Source organism: Adiantum capillus-veneris, chromosome 17, assembly GCF_014529385.1.
Source record: "Adiantum capillus-veneris isolate H3 chromosome 17, ASM1452938v2, whole genome shotgun sequence".
Taxonomy (NCBI): Eukaryota; Viridiplantae; Streptophyta; class Polypodiopsida; order Polypodiales; family Pteridaceae; genus Adiantum; species Adiantum capillus-veneris.
This window is the reverse complement of record NC_140947.1, coordinates 157191800-157213517: the sequence shown is the minus strand read 5'-3', so window position 1 is coordinate 157213517 and position 21718 is coordinate 157191800. Positions and strand designations below refer to the sequence as shown.

At 43.4% G+C, this 21718-nt stretch overlaps 1 protein-coding gene across 2 annotated transcripts in view; it reads right to left on the bottom strand.

Moving 5' to 3' along the window:
* Positions 1-12963, bottom strand: part of LOC147438388 (GTP-binding protein, HflX) — an 80991-nt gene extending 68028 nt beyond the window's left edge. For both annotated transcript variants that reach the window (XM_086487690.1, XM_086487691.1), the window contains exons 1-2: positions 12417-12963; positions 12271-12335 (exon numbers count right to left, since the gene is read on the bottom strand). In XM_086487690.1, the coding sequence (XP_086343816.1) occupies positions 12271-12335; positions 12417-12939 (588 nt within the window). In that variant the 5' untranslated portion in view covers positions 12940-12963. The remainder of the gene's footprint in view (positions 1-12270; positions 12336-12416) is intronic.
* Between the last annotated feature and the right edge of the window lie 8755 nt (positions 12964-21718).

The window sequence follows — 21718 nt, the reverse complement described above, 5'->3', positions numbered from 1 at the left end:
GTACGAGCATTCCCCTTTAGGTAAGAGGTAGCTCTCCGAATCTTGGAGTGTTGTCAATAGCGTCCTCCCACGAAAGCAATGTCAAACTGCTGTATGAACGACAAAGCCTTCGAACCATCTAAGTATCCTGAAAAGATATCAAACTTGATCGAGTGGCCACCTTCCTTAAACTCGCGGACTTTCTTGCTTTTATCTTCGAGAAAGTCATATTGGTTGGCTTTGTAAAAGTTCTTCTTGTTCGCATAGAAGTTTCCATCATCAGAATCTGAGCTGTCTGTAGACGAGTCCTCAGTAGAACTGTCAGGCTCTGGGCAAGATTTAGCCTTCTTTGCCTTTTTCTTGCCCTTTCCAAAGCTTTGTTTCTTGCTTCGCTTTTTACCTTTTCTGTCTTCTTCGCTTGAATCGGAAGAGCTAGAAGAACTGTCAGAAGAAGAAGAAGAAGAACTGGGTACTCCTTCAAATCGAGCACACTTCTTCTGTTTCTTTGCCTTATCAAAAGTTGACTGACGACCCAAGTATCCCGGGAAGTCAGTGCTTTTCTTCTGCTTTCTGTCGTGCTTTTTGGCTTTCTTTTGCGCGTCAAAAAGCTGGGCGATCCGTGCATCAACCACCTCTTCTAATTCCTTCTCTGAATATTTCTTGTGAGCAGAAGGTTTATTGAGAGTGGGTGTAGTGGTTTTCCGCCACTGCTCATGCACTTCCTGAAAAGAAGTCTCGCTCATATATTTTGCAAATTTTGGGTCCTTCGCAAAATTGAGCATCATCTTCGTTGCATCGCCGATCAACTAGCGACGCTCCATCTCTCGCCGCTCCGCCTGAGTAGGCCGAGGCGGGCCATACTCTCTGCCGGAATCTTCGTTGTGATCCCTGGCCGCATCGCCAGATGCAGAGGGAGTCGATTGATCCTTGCGTGAAGCCATAGGTGCCGCGGAAAAAAAAAATTGGGGATCGGATTTCCCGTAGAAGAGAAATCGGCCGTGCTCTGATACCACTGTAACAGACTTGGACACTCAAAGTCAAGAATCAATCGCGACAGCACCAAATAACCACTTCAAACAATTCACAGATCACAATAGATTTGCATTGGCCCGGCAGCGTTCCGTGCCTAGAGATATTGGCCCCAAAGACTGGCGCCCCTTTCGGTATTTCTTTTTATATTTTTTTATATTAATCAGTTCAAAGTACAAGGGAGTGACTCGGGGTTCACTCTCAGACTCTGCGTCCAGATGCTCTGAAGAGTGAAGGCCCAAGCCACTTATTTAAAGGTACAAGGGATGCCCAAAAGCAGAGCCCCAAAAAATTTCAAAATCAAAAGCATCTGCTCTCTCTCTCTCTCTTAGAGAGTCTAATTCAAAACAAAAAGCAATTTCTCTCTGTTTCTCATTGCGTGGATGCTAAAAAGCATACTGCCGTAAATCCCGCCGCAAAACGCGAAATTCCGTACCAACTGCCACGTCAGCATGCGCCTGCATTTTTAGGGTTTTCTGAATTTAGGGTTTCAGCCAGAAATTAGGGTTTACTGTAAATTAGGGTTTTTGGCAATTTTTAGGGTTTGTAGGAATTTTAGGGTTCCAGCCAGAAATTAGGGTTTCTGCTATCCACCACGTCATCACTTTGTGACAGCGCACCCCTTGGCGGCCTTGCGCTCACACCAAGGTTGCTTTTTCCCACCTCACGTCGATTGGCCGGTCGCTAAGTGCATGGTCCGCTCTTAATAAGTGAAAAGAGAAACAAGGGGAGGCTCGACAAGCCCTTCTTTCTTGGGTTTCCTGTCACTCTTAAAAAACACGATTAGGAATCGACAAGCCCAAGTGGACTTGGGTTATGTGCGACCGCAACAAGCAAAAAAAAAAAAACTTGTGGTTCTTTCCTTGAGTGATTTAGAACACTGCCAAAGCTCTGATACCAATGTAAGGTGCAGCGGAAGTAAATGTTGAACTTTGCTCAAGATGAGTGCTCCGAACTGTGCTCAAGGATTCCTTTTACTTATGGAAGGGAGAGCCTTCTGTTCCTTTAGTGATAAGAGTGCAAATGATCACAAACAAAGTGGTAAACACTGTGAATGAAGGTGATGAGACTGAGAGATGAAGAGAGAAGAATACGACACCAAAAAAGTTGTCAAACCCTCCTCCAAGGGCCTCTCTCTCGATAGCGAGAGAAGTCTATGCTATTGATTGCACAAATCTCGTACATTCTAGGCGGGCTCTCTCTCCAAGAGAGACACTAATCACATCATGCATACTGCCTGGATCAAACAATATGACAAAATGTTGACTCTCCACATAACCATAACACTTCATGAGAGACTCATCAATGTGTGTGTTAGAGACATGAGAAGATTCAGCTTGGTTCATAAAAGTGCTTGTGGTTGCTGCGGTTGCCTTAGGTTTTTTAGGTGGAGCTGTCTTAGGACAAGCCGCTTTAATGTGATCCTTGACGTGACATTAATAACAACGACCTTCCTTAGCATAAATGACTTGTTCTTCTGCCGTTCTGTATCCTCCTATACTTCCTTTTGCGGCTTTTTCATCAGGGGCGAGCTTAGGTTTAGCAGGTGTTTTAGCTTTACCCTTAATTTCATTGTTAGAGTTCTTTTTCGAAGAATTAGAGAAAGATTGGCTAGAAGAGTTACCGTTCTTACCATTCTTACCGTCCTTAGGGTTCTAAGAAGTCTAAGAAGAACATCGAGACGACTTGTTCTCCTTGGGCTTTCCCTTGTTGTGCTTCATCTCTTGGGAGGGCAATTGCTACCGCCTTGTTGAGATCCACGGGGTCAAAGACTTCTACATCAAACTTGATATATTCGTCCAACCCAAAAGGAAAGTCTCCTTGCGCTCATCATCAGATTTGCGTAATTGGGTGCCGAGCTGCAAAACACGGTTAGAAAAAGACATGACTGGCATACCATTCTGCTTGAGATTGCGCCAATCTTCTCTCAACCGCGCTAGGTACTGAGAAGGCATAAACCGCGCCTTGAGCTTGTCTTGGAAGTCGGCCCAATTGAATGAAAGGGACGCGTCTCCGCCGGCTTCCTCTAGGTGCGCGGCCAACTCTGCCTCTTGCCATGCGTGGTACCAATTAATGGCATCACCGGCAAGGTATATGGCTGCCGTTAAAACCTTGCTATTCCCTGTCTTCTTAATTGTCGCAAAATAAGCATTAAATTGATGCAACCAAGAATGAATAACACTACCGTCCATCTTACCGTCATACTTACTGAATGTCAACTTCTCGGTGACGGGGTTGTTGGAGTCCGAATCTTGGCTTGCGCTACTTGATGAACCACCAACGTCTTTGGCCAGCTTGGGTTTCGAGGTGAGTGCATGTATGACCAACTCTTGTATGCGTTGGTCTCACTGCACCTCACATTCTAATTCCAAGGCCGCTCGTCTGTCTTCGGCCGCTACTCGTTGGGCTTCGCGTGATTGCTCACGCTCTAGCTCAATAGCTGTCTTTCTTTCTTCGGCCGCCAAGCACGCTTGCTCACGCTCACGCTCCAAGGCTACCCTTTTTTCTTCGGCCGCCAAGCGCGCTTGCTCGCGCTCACTCTCCAAGACTGCCCTTTGCTTCTCGACTACCAAGCGCGCTAACGCTCCAAGTCGGCCTTTCTTTCTGCTTTTCTTTCTTCGCGTTCGCGGTCCAATTCTACTTTTCTTTCTTCGCGCTCAGAATCCAAGATTGCTTTTCTTTCTTCGCGCTCGCGATCCTAGGCAGCGCGCTGCGCTTCTTGTTGTAACATCATGTCCATCATCGTCTTGACCAAAGCCTCCATAGGATTTAGTGCAATCCTTGGCGTAGATGGGGAGGGGGGAGGGTCGGAAAAACCTCCCGGTGGGGAAAATTCTTCTTCGCCACTTCCATGCTCATCACCTTCGTGCGAAATATCCATTCCGCTTCCGGTGATGACCATACACTGAAGTCTTGGGTTCTTAAGTTCACAAGGAACTTGGGTTCTTGTGATTCTTTGGTTCTTGGGTTCTTGAGGTTCTTGAGGTTCTTCTTTTGCTTGCAATCTGTGTTAGAGAAGGATCTTCTCTTACCCGAGCTCTACTCTTTTCCGCGGGCGCACCCCTTGGCAGCCCACACCAAGGTTTCTTTTTCCCACCTCACGTCGATTGGCAGGCCGCTAAGTGCACGGTCCGCTCTCAATGGGTGAAAAGAGGCACAAGGGGAGGTTGGACAAGCCCTTCTTCTTCGGTTTCCTGTCACTCTTCAAAAACACGATTAGAAATCGGCACGCCCAAGTGGACTTGGGTTACGTGCAATCGCAACAAGCAAAAAAAAAAAAAGCAAAGAGATAGAGGCTGAATCTGCAAATGCTGGCTGATATGACCATGCGGCGAGGATCTATTGTGGAAAAGTGAGATCTGCGAGGTTCGGGGGCTGCGATACGGAGTCTATGCGCTGAAAATGCAAAACGCTGATGCAAATATGGTACTCGTCGCCGAGGAACTGCAAAACACTAGGCTGAATTGCTGTCCAAAAACGCTAGGGCTCATCTGATGTCTTGCTGCAAAAACGCTAAGGGATATGCTGTTGCCAATCTCATCAGGAACTCCAAAACACTGGGGCTGATCTGCATTTGCTGAGAAAACGCTGGCTGATCTTGGTGGCTTGAAAACGTTGGGTCCTCTTGCCGTCTTGCTGAGAAGGTACACTTCAGTGGGTGGCTGCTGCCTCTTCTGCCACAAAGTGCTAGCGCTAGGTTTTCTTATATAGTGACTTACCAGAATTGCCCTACCCAATTTCCCAACAAAGTCACTTATTAAAAATGGCTAAAATAGGGAAAATAGGTTCTGTGCACTGTAAAATGCTCCTGATGGAATCTAATGGTAATGCTAAGGATCATGCTGTGTGCAACCAGAGGATATGCATCTACTCTAAGTGCCTGGACATCCACGGTTTGCGAACAGACTCACAAAAGTGCCAGAACACTTCCTAAGCTAGGCTGACTGAACCTTTGTCATGAAGTAGCTTGTCCACATGCACATAGGGTTAGATGTGCACGTGACAAAAAGTCATGTCCATCATCTTATTGAACCGCATTTGTGAGACCAAAAGGCATCACCAACTACTCGTACAATCCGAAGGACGTCCTGAACGCGGTCTTACATACATCTCAAGGAGCGATCCTGATCAAATGATAGCCACTTTCCAGGTCGATTCTCGTAAAGCATGTAGAACCCTAAAACCTATCCAATGTATCATCGATCTTGGGTATTGGAAACCTGTTCTTGATGGTGATTTTGTTGAGAGCTTTGTCGGAAATCAAATCAATCGTGTGATCTTCAAGTCGCTAAGGAGGTAACTCTCCACGCAAATCCTTAGAGAAACAATCTGCTTGAGCTTGCAAAAAGTCTTGTCGTCCTTCTCTAGGTCTAACATATTTGACGTTTTATTGTCATTTAACTCATTCAAGTAGATCGACTAAACAAAAAGACTTGATTTCATTAATTTTGAAACGGCCAAAGCTGATACAAGTGGGACGGACTCGCCACATCAAGAATAACATATCTATCCTTCTCGTTCTTCAACCTTGCCTTTCTGGCCTTGTAGCCGACCGCCACGCCATTCTTGTGGTACGAGGGGATTCCCAAAAGGATGTCACACCTTGCCAAAGGCATGATGTAAAAGTCCTCGTGCCCTACATACCCCTGACAATGCAACCAAAATTTCCCTATGACAGGTATAATTGCAACATCATGTCCTAGTGGCACTAGAACTACCTCTACCGATGGTCCCATTTCCTCGGGCATGATTCCAAGTCGAGCCGCCAATTAAGTCAAAATGAAGTTGTCCTTGGCTCCTCTATCGGAGAAGAAGGGCTTCCTAATCTCGTACTTTGCCCCACGCTCTGCAGAGCTCCGTACTTTCGTTCATCTGTTCTAGGTTAGTCCCCACAAAGTCCGAAACTAGTCTTGCTTTGGTCTTTCCTTTCTTTACTCGCTCCTCTGCTGCTTTGGAACTCTCTGGCTTATCCCCGAGCTGATGATTGGACGCTTTGTTAGGGCACTTGGTAAGAAGTGCCCCTGCTCCCCGCTAACATTTGCCCACTTTGTAGTATTCAACGCCCTGCTTCCCCTTCTTCTTGTTACCATTTGGTTGGTTTGGCCCACGTTGAGCAGACACTTGCTTGTCCATTGAGTACGTCAGCAGGCCGGCATTCTTTTGCAAACAGTATCGCCGGATCTCCTTGGGTAGCCCGCAGCAAAACTGTTCAGCTTGTTGCTTAAAGGTAATTTTCTTGAAGGATGAAGTTGGTAGATAAGTATCCCAAAATCTCTCGCAATAATCGTCAAGAGTATCTTCTTTGGTCATCCGAAGATGGTTCCATGCTGTGATAACATCCTCTTCGTACTCTTCGGTGAGCCATGCGGAGGTGAAAACTCATTTGAACTTTAGCCACGTGGTGTGTGCCTCCTTTCGCAAAAGGAGGGTTGACCACCAAGTCTGGGCATTGCCTTTCAAATAGGAAGACGCACGTTGTACTTTAGAGTATTCGAAAACGCCCCTCTCAAGAACACAATGTAGAACTATTGGATGAAAGCAAGAGCTTTGTGAGTGTCTTTGTAGCCGGAAAAGGTGTAAAATTTAAGTGCTTGCCCACCCTCTTTAAAATTCTTGGTCTTTTTTTACACCCTTTTGTTCAAGATGGTCAAACTTACTCAATTTGTAGCCTCGTCTCCGCCTTGCTCCAAACATTGACTCCTCCAAATTAAAACTCTCCGAAGATGAGGTATCCTAGTCAAACTATCAGAATGTTTTTTGTGTTTCCGAGATCCTTTACAGGATCTGTTCTTCTTGGATCATTTGTCCCTATTGTTCTTCTTGCTCTTCTGAGTCTTTCTACGCTTCCCGTGCTTCCCGTCCTCCCCGCTGGAGTCAGAGGAAGAGGAACTCTCAGAGCTGTCTGAAGACGAAGATAAACTGGGATCATCCTCAAAGCGTACACGCTTCTTGGATTTGGTAACTGCTTCGAATGTGGATTTCCGACCTAGATAGTCGGGGTAATTTGCTCCATGACTTTTCTTTCGAGAGCAGTATGAAGACTTCATGACTTGGTTGACATGCTATTCCATTGCACTATCAAACTCATCCTGCGAGTACAGTCTTCGCTTATCTGCACTCGGCTTAAATTTTTGTTTCATTGCCGACTTGAGAGGTGAGTGAATGGCCACCTGCCATCCTAAATGAATATCGTCAAGTGGATGATTCTTTAAAAACTTTGCATATTGCGGATCCTTGGCGTATTTGAGCATCTTGTTGGCACAGATGTCAACCTAAAGTTGTCGTTGCGCTTCCATCAGTTCGAGGTCGTTCGATGGAAGAGGGTCATACTCTTCTCCCAAGTTCTCCGAAGAACTCCTGCTATATCCTCCGTTGGTTTGCTCACTCAAGCAAGATTCAATGTCAGAATCCATGTGTACTGCGGGAAAAGGGATCGAATTCTTCGTAGAAGAGGAATCGTCTAAGCTCTGATACCACTCTAATGGACTTGGACACTCCAAGCCGAAGGTCTACAGCAACACATGTGAGAGAAACTGGAAATAATTGGACAGAACTTAAAACAGAGGAAGAGAGAAAAGGAGAGACAACACGGCATGACGGAGTTCCACACCCAAACGCCATGGCCCCAACGACTAGTGCCCCTTCTTGGTATTTCTTTATTCTTATGCTTCTCAAAGTACAATATCTGAGGATCCTCCTCCCCTCAGCACTCCCACGCAAAACTGAGCAGAAGTGAGAACCTAGGCACACTTATAAAGGCCCCTGGCCAAACTCAAAAGCAGTTAGATGAAAAGCTACAGTTCTAAAAGCATATGGTTCCCAAACCAAGTGCCCCATGGGTTGTTCGTATGCTACAGCCATGTCATCGTGCGTTCGCAAAATCCGTCGTAAAACATGGGCGTTGGTACGGCCTGCCATTTCAGCATGCTCTACGCAATTATGGGGGGTCCGCTTTATTTGAAAGGTTTTAGGCCCCTCAGTCAGGTTCCATAAGTTAGGTTAGGTTAGGTTTTAAACCTAACCCCTTCAAAACCACTCGGCCATAATCTGCAAGTTGGTAAAACTTCTGCTGTCTCTTTCGCTAAGGTTTTTGGCCCCTTCTGTCCGCCAAGCTTTGTTCTTTAAGCCATGCAACGTCATCACTTTGTGACACTTTTGTTGCTTCCTCTTCACCCTCTACATCCTCACCTATTATCCATACTCCCTCCAGATCGGCCGTTTCTCTACCCTATGTGCCAGGTGTGACTGGTAGTTCTTCTACAGCCGCATCCTCTCCACATGTGAAGCATAATGTTCCTCCTAGATGCATAGCACTCTACTTCGACATTCTCATCCCTCGAATTATACCACTCATGAGCAGGTCTCCACTCATCGGGCGACTCATAGTTCACAGCAGGTGAATTATGCTTTTCTGTCACGTGGATGAATCACATTTTGTAGAGGAGGTATAACAAACTTGGGCACCCCAAGTCTAGATCCTGTCACGACACGAGAGAGAATCACTTGAAATACTTCACCACTTTAAAATTCACAGTTCAATTTGGTCGACACGGCCCCGCGTAGTTCCGTGCCAAGAGAGATTGGCCCCAAAGACTGACGCCCCTTTCGGTATTTCTTTTATATTAATTTTTGAACAAAGTACAACTCCCGCAGGGACCTCTACTCTCAGACTCTGCGTCCAAATGCTCTGAAGAGTGAGGCCCTAAGGGCTCTTTTATTCTTACAAGGGATGCCAAAAGCACAGCCCCAAAATTAGTCAAACTCGAAAGCAAATGTTCCAAAAGCAACTGATCCTCAAAAGCTTTCAAGCATCCAATCCAAAAAGCTGCCGTAAATCAGCTAGCACAATTTCCGGATTTTCATACGGACTGCCACGTCAACAACGCGATTTGCGGTGCAATTTCCGGGGGTTCGTACATTCTGCTACATCAGCTTGTCGGCGCGTTGTACGGAGCCTGTTGTCACGTCAGCATTGTGGTTGTCCAGGCAGAAATGCCACGTAATCAATTTGTGACATACCCCCCTCTTGAAAGAATTGTAATCGCCCTCAATTATGCGTGCAAAACAGACAGAGGCCATAAACTGTCTTAGTAGACATTGACTGTTAGTATCGACGCACTAGACAAGACATATCTAGGCACATGTACAAAGATGACATCACATCACTGCACATGACATCACAGGACATCACATGACAAATCACAAAAACATTCATTCCATATCTCACACCGTAACTGCAAGCAACGTATTTAGTAACCACATCTAAATCCATTCCGGACTTTATTGATGTCGGGTTAACTAATCCCATATTGCGATCATGTCTATAGAGATTTTTTTATTTTATTTTTTCTTATTTCTGACTCGAGCACTGTCGTGTGCAAGTAGTCATTCGCCTCAAGCATTGTCGTGTGCGAGAATCAGTCGCCTCAAGCACTATCGTGTGCGAGAATCAGTCGCCTCAAGCACTGTCGTGTGCCAGAATCATTTCCGGGGATCCCAAAATATCACTAAGTTCATTGAATCAGTCATGATTCGTTATCGGGTTCGTTCAGAAGCTGTCACTGCTCCATCTCATTCTTAATCCTGCTCTTTTTCCAGAATTAAGAGATTCTTTCAGAATAACATCAATTTTATTCAAAATTCAAAATCATCTTCCAAAAAAGTCTTGTTTCATAAATCCATAAAGCAAAATAATGCTAATTCAAAAAGCTGTTCTAGAACGAGTATCGCCTCGTTCTGCTGTTCTTTCAATGTGCAAGTCATTTTGATTTTGTGCCCTTTTGGGACACTTTGTAGCGATATGTCCTTGTTCTCCACATTCAAAACACTTCCCTACTTTGAAATATTCATCTCTTTGGTCTTCTGTCAATAAAGGTCGTCTATCTCTTCGTCGATTGTTTCTGCTCTGACTTGTTGAAGGTTCATCTGATGGGTAAGTCAATTTACCCGAATGTATAGCAAATCCTCGCTTCGCGTGTCCTATCAATTGTTGTATAGACTCGGACTTCCTTTCGAGACAATAATCTTGAATTTCTTTGGGAAGCCCACAACAAAATCGTTCAATCTGTCCTTAAATTTGATCTTCTTAAAGGATGAAACAGGTAGAAAAATTTTCCAAAATCTTTCATAGTAAGAATCCAAAGATTCTGTCTTGACCATCCGAACATGGTTCCCGTCAGTAATCACGTCTCGTTCGTATTCTTGTGTGAGCCATGAGGAAATAAAGAGTTTCTTAAATTTCAACTACTTTGTCGGTGCATGTTTCCTTAACAGCAGAGTGGACCACCATGTTCGTGAATTGCCTTTCAGAAAGGATGTTGCCCGTCTGATCTTGGAGTGCTCTGTATAGTGGCCTCCAGAAAATGCTATGTCAAATTGTTAGACAAAGGCTAAAGCCTTGGGAGCATCTCAAAACCCTGAAAAGTGCTCAAACTTTACTGCCTGTCCTCCTCCCTCTTTGAATTCTTTGGGCTTTTTGCCCTTGACGACAAGGAAATCATATTGATAAGCTCTGTAAAAATGCTTTCTTGTAGTATCAAGCATGTGATCGGTCCGTCGTTTCTTGCCTTTCATGTCCTCATCACTCAAGTCAGTAGAAGATGAGGTGTCCGAGCTACCAAAAGATGCGGACGAACTGGGTAATCCTTCGAAGCAGACACGCTTCTTCTGTTTTCTGGCATTTTCAAAAGTGGAATTTTGCCCCAAGTAACTGGGGAAATTAGTTCCCTTGTTATGTTGTTTCAATTGCTTTTCCGTCGGCTTCTTCGTATCCAAAATCTAATTGATTCGGGCTTGGACCGCATCTTGGATTTCTTCTTCAGTAAACATTCTTGGAGTAGGAGGCTTCTTGATCGCCGGTTTGATTGGTGGCTGGGTGGTTTTCTGCCACAGAGTACGAACTTCGGTCATCGCCTGTCGGGTCAAAAATTTTGCAAATTGGGGATCCTTAGCAAATTTAATCATCTGCTTTGTGGTCCGTACATTCTGCCACGTCAGCCCGTCGACGCGTTGTACAGAACCTGCTGCCAAGTCAGCATTGTGGTTGTCCGGACAGAATTGCCACATCATCAATTTGTGACAGGAAGCTATGTCTCACACTCACTGGAGAGAGACTATGATAGCCGAGATCCCTTCTATTGAGGACAATCATACTTTCGAGCATTTACCACTTGGATATTCAGAGAAGGATCTCTACGAGGACCAACCTTTTAGTTTAATGGATCCTTTTAACATCTCCTACCAATATTTATTCAAATTCTTAGAGTGCCATTGCTTCAAGCCTTCAACACATAATCCTATTGTTCGTAAACAGACTAAGCACATTCATGTTCATTGCCACTTTGTGGGGATTACCCTGAGGATGGTCACATCAGCTTGAAGTATTGTCCCACCATTGACCATCTTGCAAATCTTCTAACCAAGTTTTTAACCCAACCTAAGCTAGATATTCTTCTTCAATGATGAGGGGTTGGACCACCCATCTGGCGCTAAGAGGAGGCATTTTAGATGTATCATCACCGATAGGTTGCATGTCATGGTTGCATTGCCAGATTGGCCTACATGTGCCTTTTTAGCCCATTTTGATCTATTATTAGCTTTTTAGCTGATGTGGCATATTTTTTAGATGACGTGGCTCATTTACTAGCCGTGCACCCAAATGCAGGGTGACCTTTCATGCCACAAACAAGAGGCCAATGAAAGTTCTATCTAAACTACTCCACATGTATGCCTTGGAGAGAACGATCGCTATTTCACCAAAGATTCATGTTAAATCACCTTCAATCTGACAATGCTGAGATCATTGGCAGATTTTGAAATAGAATCCAATTTTCAAAGAGAGAGAACACTAGGCAAAGAGAGGGCATGACTTTCTAGGATCAAAAGAAAACATGTTTGACAAAGATAAAGCTTATAAAATGTGGATGGTAAATGAGCTCTACCAACAAAACCTCTGTAAAGGCAAACTAGATAGATGATACCTTGAGCGCTTAAGTGTAGAAATAATTTCTCCAATTCCAAACCTAGTTTACCACCTCGTTTAATGATTAAGTATGCTCTATGTTTGAACCCCAAATAGGTTTGTAATTAATGTATCAAAAGGTCCGTTCAAACCTTCTGCAACCCTTAAAACTCAACCCTCGATCAAATACACTACATTGGTCTGTTAGATAATTCCTACATAGTCAAAGAGCTATATACACACTACAAAGAATCCTGCAGATAAAATTGGGTATCCTCATTGCTACAACAGACTGTAACAACCTGCGATTCAATCACTACAACTTGTGTACGAACATTTTCAATAGTGCCCGATCCAAAATATGCATCTGCCATTGACAAAAGCCATGAATCAGGGGCATTGTAGCTCCTTTAGCTCTTTAAAAAAAACTGTCAAAAAATTGAAGTACCAGCTCTCACACGCTTCCGCCGCTTTCTTGATTTGCCTGATTCTGGACTCTGCACAAGCATGTAGGGAGGCAGCTTCTCAGGGTCATCCTCTGCTTTGTCACCACGCAATTCTTCAAGAGAGCTAGCCAATCTCAGGGCCTCTAGGAGGTTTGCCTTTAAGATTATCTGTGGGTACGTGCGAGGTTGAACGACAAGCAATCTGGGAGGACGGTCAGAATCATAGTTGTAAATAAGGCCCTGAGATGAGCATGCCGTTGTGTGGAACAGTGACACTATCCGCGACCAGAAAGTGATGGTGGGTGCATGTCCAATCGACCAACCAGTTTTGTGCTTCTGTGAAAAGAACAAGGCATGATGAGAGCGCCAACTGCCATTACTGCGGATAAAGCCTGCATTTCTTGGGGACAGTTGCGTTGTGGAAGAAGTTGTAGGAAGGAGGAGACTTCCTGCCTTGGGCGTGCTAGAGGCTAGCTGCCCTACTCGCAACAACAGAGTGGCTGTAACTCTTCCGCGGAAAACCATTCGAACATGCTTATTGGTACATAAATGCACCTATAAATACACGACTCAGTAGGGGGCCTTAAAAAACCCGAATCTGAGTCGATACCCTTTGGCAGCAAATATGATTGGTGCACCACCCAAAGCAAGGCAGTAATGACGGACATATGTGCGACAACTGATTCCATGCGAACAAGACAAAGGGAGCATTGTGTATGCCGAATCTGTACATGCAGAAGAAGAAACAGAAAGGGGGGGGGGGGGGGGGGTTGGGTTGGGTTATGTTCAACGATAAAAAGCGTAGGAGTGCAGCATCGTAAGCATTCGTCTGCATGGTGTAGCGCAACAGCACTAGGCTCGAATTCGAGTTGGCGAGAGTTCAAATTCCAATCTCCCTTTTGAGTTGGTGATATTGGTGATGACTTCTCTTGCTATACTGGTCGATTAGTTTAGGAATAAAGATGAGGAAGGGGGATCTCTTGGAGATTCCTCGTGATATCTAGAGTACGAGCCAGTAGGGGGCCCCTCGATTTTAAAAACCATTTTCCAAAAAACATAGGAAATTCCTTTCTTGAATTTGCCAAGAGGAAATTTTGGTAGTTATTTGCACATTGCCATTCAGCCTAGTAATATCGACCATTTAGTCTCTAGACCATGGTTCTATCTTTGAAACACCCATCTTATTCTCAATCAAGCATAGTCAATTTTCCTTTGATTCTCATAGAACATGAGAGAGAGAGAGAGAGAGAGAGAGAGAGAGAGAGAGAGAGAATTACGTGTTGTCACAATCAGAGAGGTCTTGGCTGTCAATCACAAAACTTGTGCAAAACATATCTCAGGAGGAAAATGCTGGGATAAAGGGTTGTGCTTATCTACTAACATAATATGGCGGAAGGGGGAGCCCTTTACACGTGTCACAAGCTGCGACTTGAAGGCTAAAGTCCAAAATTAAAAAAAGCCCCTTTGCACGTGATAAAGAGGGAGAGAGAGAGGCCGTCGAAGGCGGCCAGACATACTAGTGCTACATAATGGTTATGCAAAGGAGAACGTTGGAATGCACTGTTTAAGATATATTTCCAAACCAAACAAGGACATACGTAGATTGATACCAACTACCTAGGAATAAAGTAAACATGTACAGATTGCATCGAGTATTCCAATATATACTATGAATTCTGAGATGTGGAAACAAAAGTGCGTTTCTATTTGATATATAGATACAATGATCGAGATTGATCATGCACTGATGAGGAAACATGTGACTAAACTAAACTTAAGGAATCTTTGAAGAACTCAAAAAATACATATAGCATCAATAGACTAAAAAATTGAATCACACTACCAATTACCTGATAATTGTGTACGGCGTTGTCAGATTGTACAAGCCGGAGGACAATGTTTGAGTCAAGCTACATAAAAGAAATGTGAATATTTAAACATTTTGTTTTGCAGTCAGGCGCAAAGTGAAAATGTTAAGTTTTGCAGTGCACGTCATGCAAAAGTGCCATACAAAAGTATGGTGGAGAGTTGGCACTGTGTCTCTCCAAAAATTATAAGAAACGGAAGCCGTGCCGTGCCCTGTAGCATTTATGTGTTGCGCCAAGCAAATGCATAGACATGGAGAATTGGATGCAGATAACGAACCTTGCAGTGTTGTCGAGCTGGAGTCGTGCTTTTGCAGTCGACTCATCCACTATTGTGAGTGTATGCCCTTTTTGTCACACACAAAACAAGAGTTAACACAAATATCACTTCCTTCATCACATGTGTGTCCTACAGTGGCGTTTTGGTATCACACTATGTAGAGCATCATCTTCCCTCCTTTCAAAAAAAAGCTTTTAGGCCAACCCAAGTAAATATAGCGAGCCACAACTTGCCCTCCACTTGGCTCACTCTTGTGGCGATGAATGTGGAAAATTTTTTTATACTTCCCTACTGTATACCAACCATCGGTGTTGCAAAATAGAATGTCTTGCAGTGCCTTGGTAAAAGAAGCATCAAGCTGTAGAATAGGAGGTTGTAATTGGTTGTCCCTATAGCTCCTTTCAAGGCAAAGTTGTGCGCATTTGTGCATGTTGAGGGTGGCAATGCTTCTCTATGAATGAAGAGAGTGGTAAGAGACCTCTTTTTGAGCAAGGACTTCCCTTGTTGCCTCCATTGTTTGCCAAAATTGGCTCCAAGTTGGCAACCCACTCCAGCTCCTACTCTTGAATCACCCATACCACAAGACAAAGTCTCTCGCTCTCCATCACCTACACCTGTGCCCTCAAGCTCAAGAGTTGTTTCTCCTCCAAGCACCAAGACACCACCCACAAGGCTTGGAGATTTCCATTCCTAGACTTTAAAACTCCATTAACACACCTTCCTCCTACACAAAGCTTGAACCCACATGTATCTTCTCCTTCCCCAGCCTCACATGCACCATCGACAGTAGAATCCCAAATACCCAAGAGCTCACTCACAATGCCCTACCCTTGCTCTCAATCAATGCATTCAAAGAAACGACATACTAGACATCCCCTAACAATATCATCATGAGTTCTTTTTCCCATCTCATCATCTTCCAAATTTCCACATGCCTTCAAGATGCAAGCATAGGTGAGTACATTTGGAGAGATGATCTCGCGTCGCATCAACTAAAAACAGCTCTTTGGCCCTGTCCTTGTTGAGCATATTCCATAACCAACAAGATTCCAAGCAGAAAGCTCTTCAAGCATATCACATCTGAAATACATGTCGATCATGGAAATGCCAAGCACACAACCCCTGTGTAATTCAAGATGTAAGCATAGCCTTCAAACCATAGATAATTGCATCTAGAGATATTTCCTCGCTTCTCATTTACTGAAGATAGACGAAAGCCTCCTAGTCATGCCCCGTTCTAAGAGTCGACATTCTCTACAAGCTTGAGGTCCTGAAGCATTTGTTGTGTTTTTTGAAGTACACCAAATTTGGCATACACAGTGAACAAGGCAATGCCAAGCATAACTTCTTTTTTTAGCATCCCCTAACTAATGATATCATCATGAATTTTGTTGCCCATATTAGCGGCTTGCGTAGTGCCACATGCCTTCAAGACGAAAATAGGTGATTGGATCTAGAGAGATTCCCTCGCTTCTAATTTGCTGAAAACAAGCTAGAGCTTCCTGGCCCTATGACATATAAATGTCGACCAAGGCAGTCCAAAGCATAACTTTTTTCTTAAGAGTCCCTGATGCAAGCTCGGGGCTACCGTGTCGTGAGAGAAGATGCAAACGGAAATTATGAAAATTAAAGCAGTTGCAGACGAGCAACGGCCAGCAAGTGGGCAATGGAGCTGGGGGAGAAGAGGGCCACTGATATGACATTGTCGCTATAGCAGGTCGAACAGGAGACATCACTGCAGTAGGGGGTGACTGATCTGGCGTTGTTTCTATACAGGCGTCATCGCTGCAGTATGTTGGAGCAGCCCAATATAAAGCAAAGCATCATTGTAGGAGATTTTCATGTACGCGAGCCAAAAAGCAGAGCTGATTCGTTTATTAAAATAGGTGAAACTAGATAGTGCATTGTTGGCCGTGCGATTTTGGTCAAGGGCAATGGTCTAGACCATGCCAAGTGGCCACACCCATAATCAAGAAATCAAAGAAACTCATTAGGCTTACCAAGTAAAAAGTAGGTTATTTTTTTAATTTTTACACTGTTTTTTTCTATTTTGGGGCGGAATTTTTTCTTTTGCGTTTGTCTCAACCAGCATTTTTGAAATTGAAAACGGCACAATATTAAGCTGAGACACATTTTTCCTAAAACGTTGCCTTGGAGGTATGTTTGATTTAGTTCAAATGTAAGCTCAATCAAGGCGGATAATAATTGGTTGCATTTATAGTTAAATTGACATGCTAATAAAAAATCAACCCAAGCAATCAAAACAGAAAATAACACAAAGAAGTAGATTGATACTGCACTTTTGTACAATGAATTGTGTGCTTATATAACAATTATGAGAGTGTAGCCTCAAGTCACATGTTCAAATTCATGGTATAGAAGGTGGCACTCTTTGGAGAGAGGTAGTGGCATGTAGGTGGCACATAGCAATGCAAAGTGTAAGGTTGCTTTTTAGATGGCAGACAAGCATATGATTGGGCTATGTAGGTGGATGCCCAAATGATTGGGCTATGTAGGTGGATGCCCAAATGTAGATGATGAACACCCAAAAAAAAGGCGTCCTGACTCCTTGCTACTCGCGGCTCTTGTCTGCCAGTCACACAGTTCGGGCCGAGATGCAGAGTATGGCAAAGCATGGGCTCTACACAAGCATGAGCAGAGGAGTTTTTTTTTTAAGGCTACTGCTCTATGATGGGCGGAAACCTTAGACCCGTTGGGTGTTGATGCAATGGCCACGACACACTGGGCTGCATGCTCCTCGCAGATGGAGTAGTCAGCAAGTTCATCAACGCCAATTCACTGGATGTAATGTATGTTGCTTTTGATGGCAAGCTTGCGGAGTGATGTGGGCAGCAAGCCGAGAGCAATCCAGTTAGCAGTAGCTAGCGACGAAACCGCCTGTGTCTTTTACAGTGTGAAGTTAACAAGGCACAGCTGAGCTATGGCCAACAGATTGTAGCCTTTTTGACAGTGGGTTAAGCAGGGTAGCTGCAGGTGCGTTGAGGGCGCGGCACGGGTAAGGTTCAACAAACGGGATGAGTGGTGGCCCTACTAGTTGCAGATTGCAATATGGCATGCAGGTATGGGAGGCTTGGCGTAGTGAATAGGGAAAGCAAAAGTGCGGGCTGCAGATCAGCTGTGAGCTCCTTGTTCTGATGTGTCCCGAGCGAGGCCACACTTGGACACTTGGAATAACGGACCCGGATTGGTTATGAATCCCAATTGAGCGCCAATCTTGAGGTACGGCCTTCTGTTGGTTCTCGCCTCTTGACACTTGGCTCATACTCCCATGTTTTCCACGTCAATTATCACAAGCTCAAAACACCTAGACTATGAATACGCTTACACCTAGCATGCATAATAGATAGAAAGATATTTTTTTTGAAGAAAAATAAAAAATAAAAAAATCTACAATGAGTAATAATGTTAATATTAATTATAGTGAGGCTCACAATTGCTTTGATACCACTTATAAGCTCAATCAAGGCGGATAATAATTGGTCGTATTCATAGTTAAATTGACGTGCTACTAAAAAAATTAACGTAAGCAATCAAAATACCAAATAATAAAAATAAGTAGATTGATAAGTTGCACGTTTGTACAATGAGTTGTGTGCTTATATAGCACTTATGAGAGTGTACCCGTAAGCCACATGTTCCAATACATGGTATAGAAGGTGGCACATAAGTAGTCATGCAAAGTGTAGGGTTGTTTCTTACTAGAGTGTGTGAGAGTAGCACCATTAAGGTTAGTTCACATAGGCATAGGACGGAAGTAGGTTTAAAACCTAGCATCAAATGCTCTAGACCAAAGAATGTAAGAGAGTTTCATCGAAAGGGCAATCCCTTTGAGGACTTATTTATTGATGTATTTTTTCAAAGACAACAAATGATAAAATCACAAGGCCTGTCCTTTCAAGATGAGCCCAAGCAAATGACCACATTATGTTCAAGCCACAAATAAATTGGCAATCACTGATCCTATAGGGATACCTAGCTATGAGTTAAACTTGAGTAAATTACCTCCGTCCCAGGTTCAAAGTTTTAACCCATCCTCAATGGGTTGGAGAATAAGTTGCAAAATGGAAGAAAATAAGTAGTAGATATAATCATAAGGCCTAGCCCTTAGCAATAGTAAATATCAGTGTGACATCCCTCAAAACCCCTACCTACCTGAATAAGAATGTAAGATGGGAAACTATGCATTTGAGGAATCATCCCTCAATGCAATTTATGAAAGAAAGAGGCAACAAGGTATAGGTTGTTGTATTTCATCGTAAAAACCTCATCTCCATGGCTCGTACCACCTATCAAGTTTTCAAAACTTCTACTTGCCTAGGCTAACAGACAACATCCTCCACCTTGTACCAAGTTTTTTAATGCTTAGGTACAACACCAAGGCTTTGTGTTATGCCTTGAGTGTCTTGGAGAGCTATGACTCATGCATCCAGGTATTTTTAAAAAGTAGTCATACCTACCCCTACAACAAGAGGGACGCTAGAATACCTTAATGTCACTATAATAGCATATACAATCCTTGAAAAGCTAACAATCCTCAACCAATTAAACATTGTATTACTAGAATCCCTAACAAATATGTCTCATTACCAACACATAGCCAAAGGTGTCATCAAAGGTAATCCTTATTGCCACAAGAGCATGCTTGCTATTCCCAGCTAGAGAAAAAAGAAGTCATGATAAAAAACTCACATCACAAGAATCAAGAGCACATTTGCACGGGCATTGCAACAACATTTTTCCATTGTAAATAGGCTTTTGCTGTGTAGATAAAGCGCTGCCTTTGTGTCTCCACTCTACCAATATTGACAAATTTGGAAAAAATTTGCCCATCTCTCTCTAATCTCTCTTATGCGGAGTCTAGAAACGACAATGAATCTACAGGACACCACTTGTGACTTTATACGTAGCAACCAAGACTTCTCACCGCAGCCAAAACGTTGCTTTTGCAGTGTGCGAATGCACTCTTAAAACTATATGCTCCATAACGCATAGGCTTTGACTGTGTAACCAACAACTCACCTATTTATCATTACAAGACAAAAGTACTCCCTCCAAAACCTTCCATTCTATTCATCACAGGAGAACTTTGTCACAAAAACATACACAACCCGCTATATTGCATGATCTAGAGGTACAATCTTTTCATCAAGGTCTTAAAAAAAACATTATAGCCTCCGCTTAGTAGATTGAGAAAATAACAAGCATTGTAGAAGGCGGGAACAACCTCTAGCGGACCAGTCCAAGGACCTATAAATAGGACCCACTATTCATTTTTGGGACATCTTGTGAAACGTCTTGTAATCATGTGCTCTCTCTCTCTCTCTCTCTCTCTCTCTCTCTCTCTCACTTTGATCTCTAAATCTCTTGTAATTCCAAAACCCTATTACTGTATCTTGAGCCATTTATTGGTATACTTTGTACTTTCCAGTATCATTGCTACTTGTACTCTGATTATTCTTATGCATACAATTCCAGTACCACTCTCTGTGTCTACTGTTATTTCATTTCCAATTTTGTCTCCCAGTATTCTGAAGTTTGATACGAACTCTCTAAGTCTGATATGACTAGCTCTAAGTACCAACATAAAATAGTTGTGTGAACATATCCAGCTCATTCCAAGCATGATATAGTGTTTCCCTAGTATACCTCTAAGGAAAAATCCACTCTAGGAGACTCCACTAATCACATAAACATTCTTGTCCAAAACCTATCGAATTTACATTGAAGCTAAGTCGCGCAATAAGTAGCCAAGTTTGAAAGGGCTAAAGTGCACACACTGCAGTTAGTCGCCTATTTCACAAGAAATTGTGGGACTCTATGGTGAGCATTGATTAGAGAGATAATAGGGGGTTGTCGAGAGCACTTAGAAGCTTATGGGAATTTGATAGAAAATGTTTTTTGTGAGAAAAATTTGGGCTTTGAGTTGTAGTCAAGAAGGGTAGCCACCTAGGGTTTGAATTACAATTGAGAAGGGTAACCAATATAGTTGGTTGGGTTGTTTGCAGAGGTCGTGGGCCCTTGGCCCCAAGATAGTAACAAATTAGCACAACTCATAAAAATGACAAAATTCCATATCAGCAAAATAAGCTTATGGCTCAAAGCTTTAAAACCTCGTTAGAAGCTTTGGAATTCTTAGAAAGCAAGTGTGTCATGCATAATATTCCTCCATTACCCATTGGAGCTCATCACCATTTCTGTCTATGCCTTGATTTGTGTTATCTTCATTGCCTACTTTGGAGGAGGGCAAGAACACAAGTCTTGCGAGTGGTGAACTACAAATTATGCTACAAGCCATTGTTGAGCTACATGGAGCAGTGGATGCTACTAAAGGGCAAGTTCGATGAGAAGAGCATCGAGTTTCACCAAAAGATATTAGAGAACTCGGTTTTGGGCTAGTTGATGGCTCTTCTCAGTATCTTCATTTCTTGCCTCCTTACTCTAGCAAATGACCATTTCCAATGTGAAGTAGTGCTATTCAATGCCATTGATGATCTCCTATCATCACAAGCGCATGTTTAGCCACACCAAATTGAGGTCATCACCACCAACATCTACTCTATCTTCGACCCTAACCCCTCCTCTATAATGGCCAACCTCATCATCACCAAATAGAAACTTCTTGTTGGTCTTAAGACTTTAGCCTTGCAGGCATGGGCTGCTCTACTAACATCATGGCCTTCAATGTGACCCCAAGAGTATGCTTCTTGCTCACCCAGCAAGTATGCTTAAATCCTCAACACAGAGGACCTCACTAGAAGTCTTGCACTACAAGAACGAGAGGTCCATATTGGCCCCTAGTTGCCTCTACTTTAGGGTTGGCACCTCTATTGTCCTGCTCTCATACAAGAGAGCAAACATAAAGAAGTCCAAGCATAGAATCATGCACACTTCAAGGAGCCACAAAGAGGCCCTTGACATGTGCTATGCTATCATCTACCAAGAGGAGTATTGTGAGGGCACCATGGGAGTAACCCTATCCAAGTGTCTAATGTAGAGTCCCGACTTGATGGTGTGTTATAACATGAAGCTCCTTGACCCCAAGATGTTTCTTGTGAGGAACCTTTTCTTCACTTGCTAATGAAGCTATGTTGAGCCTCTTCCCCAAATCTGAAGGGAATTCTTACAACATATGCATACA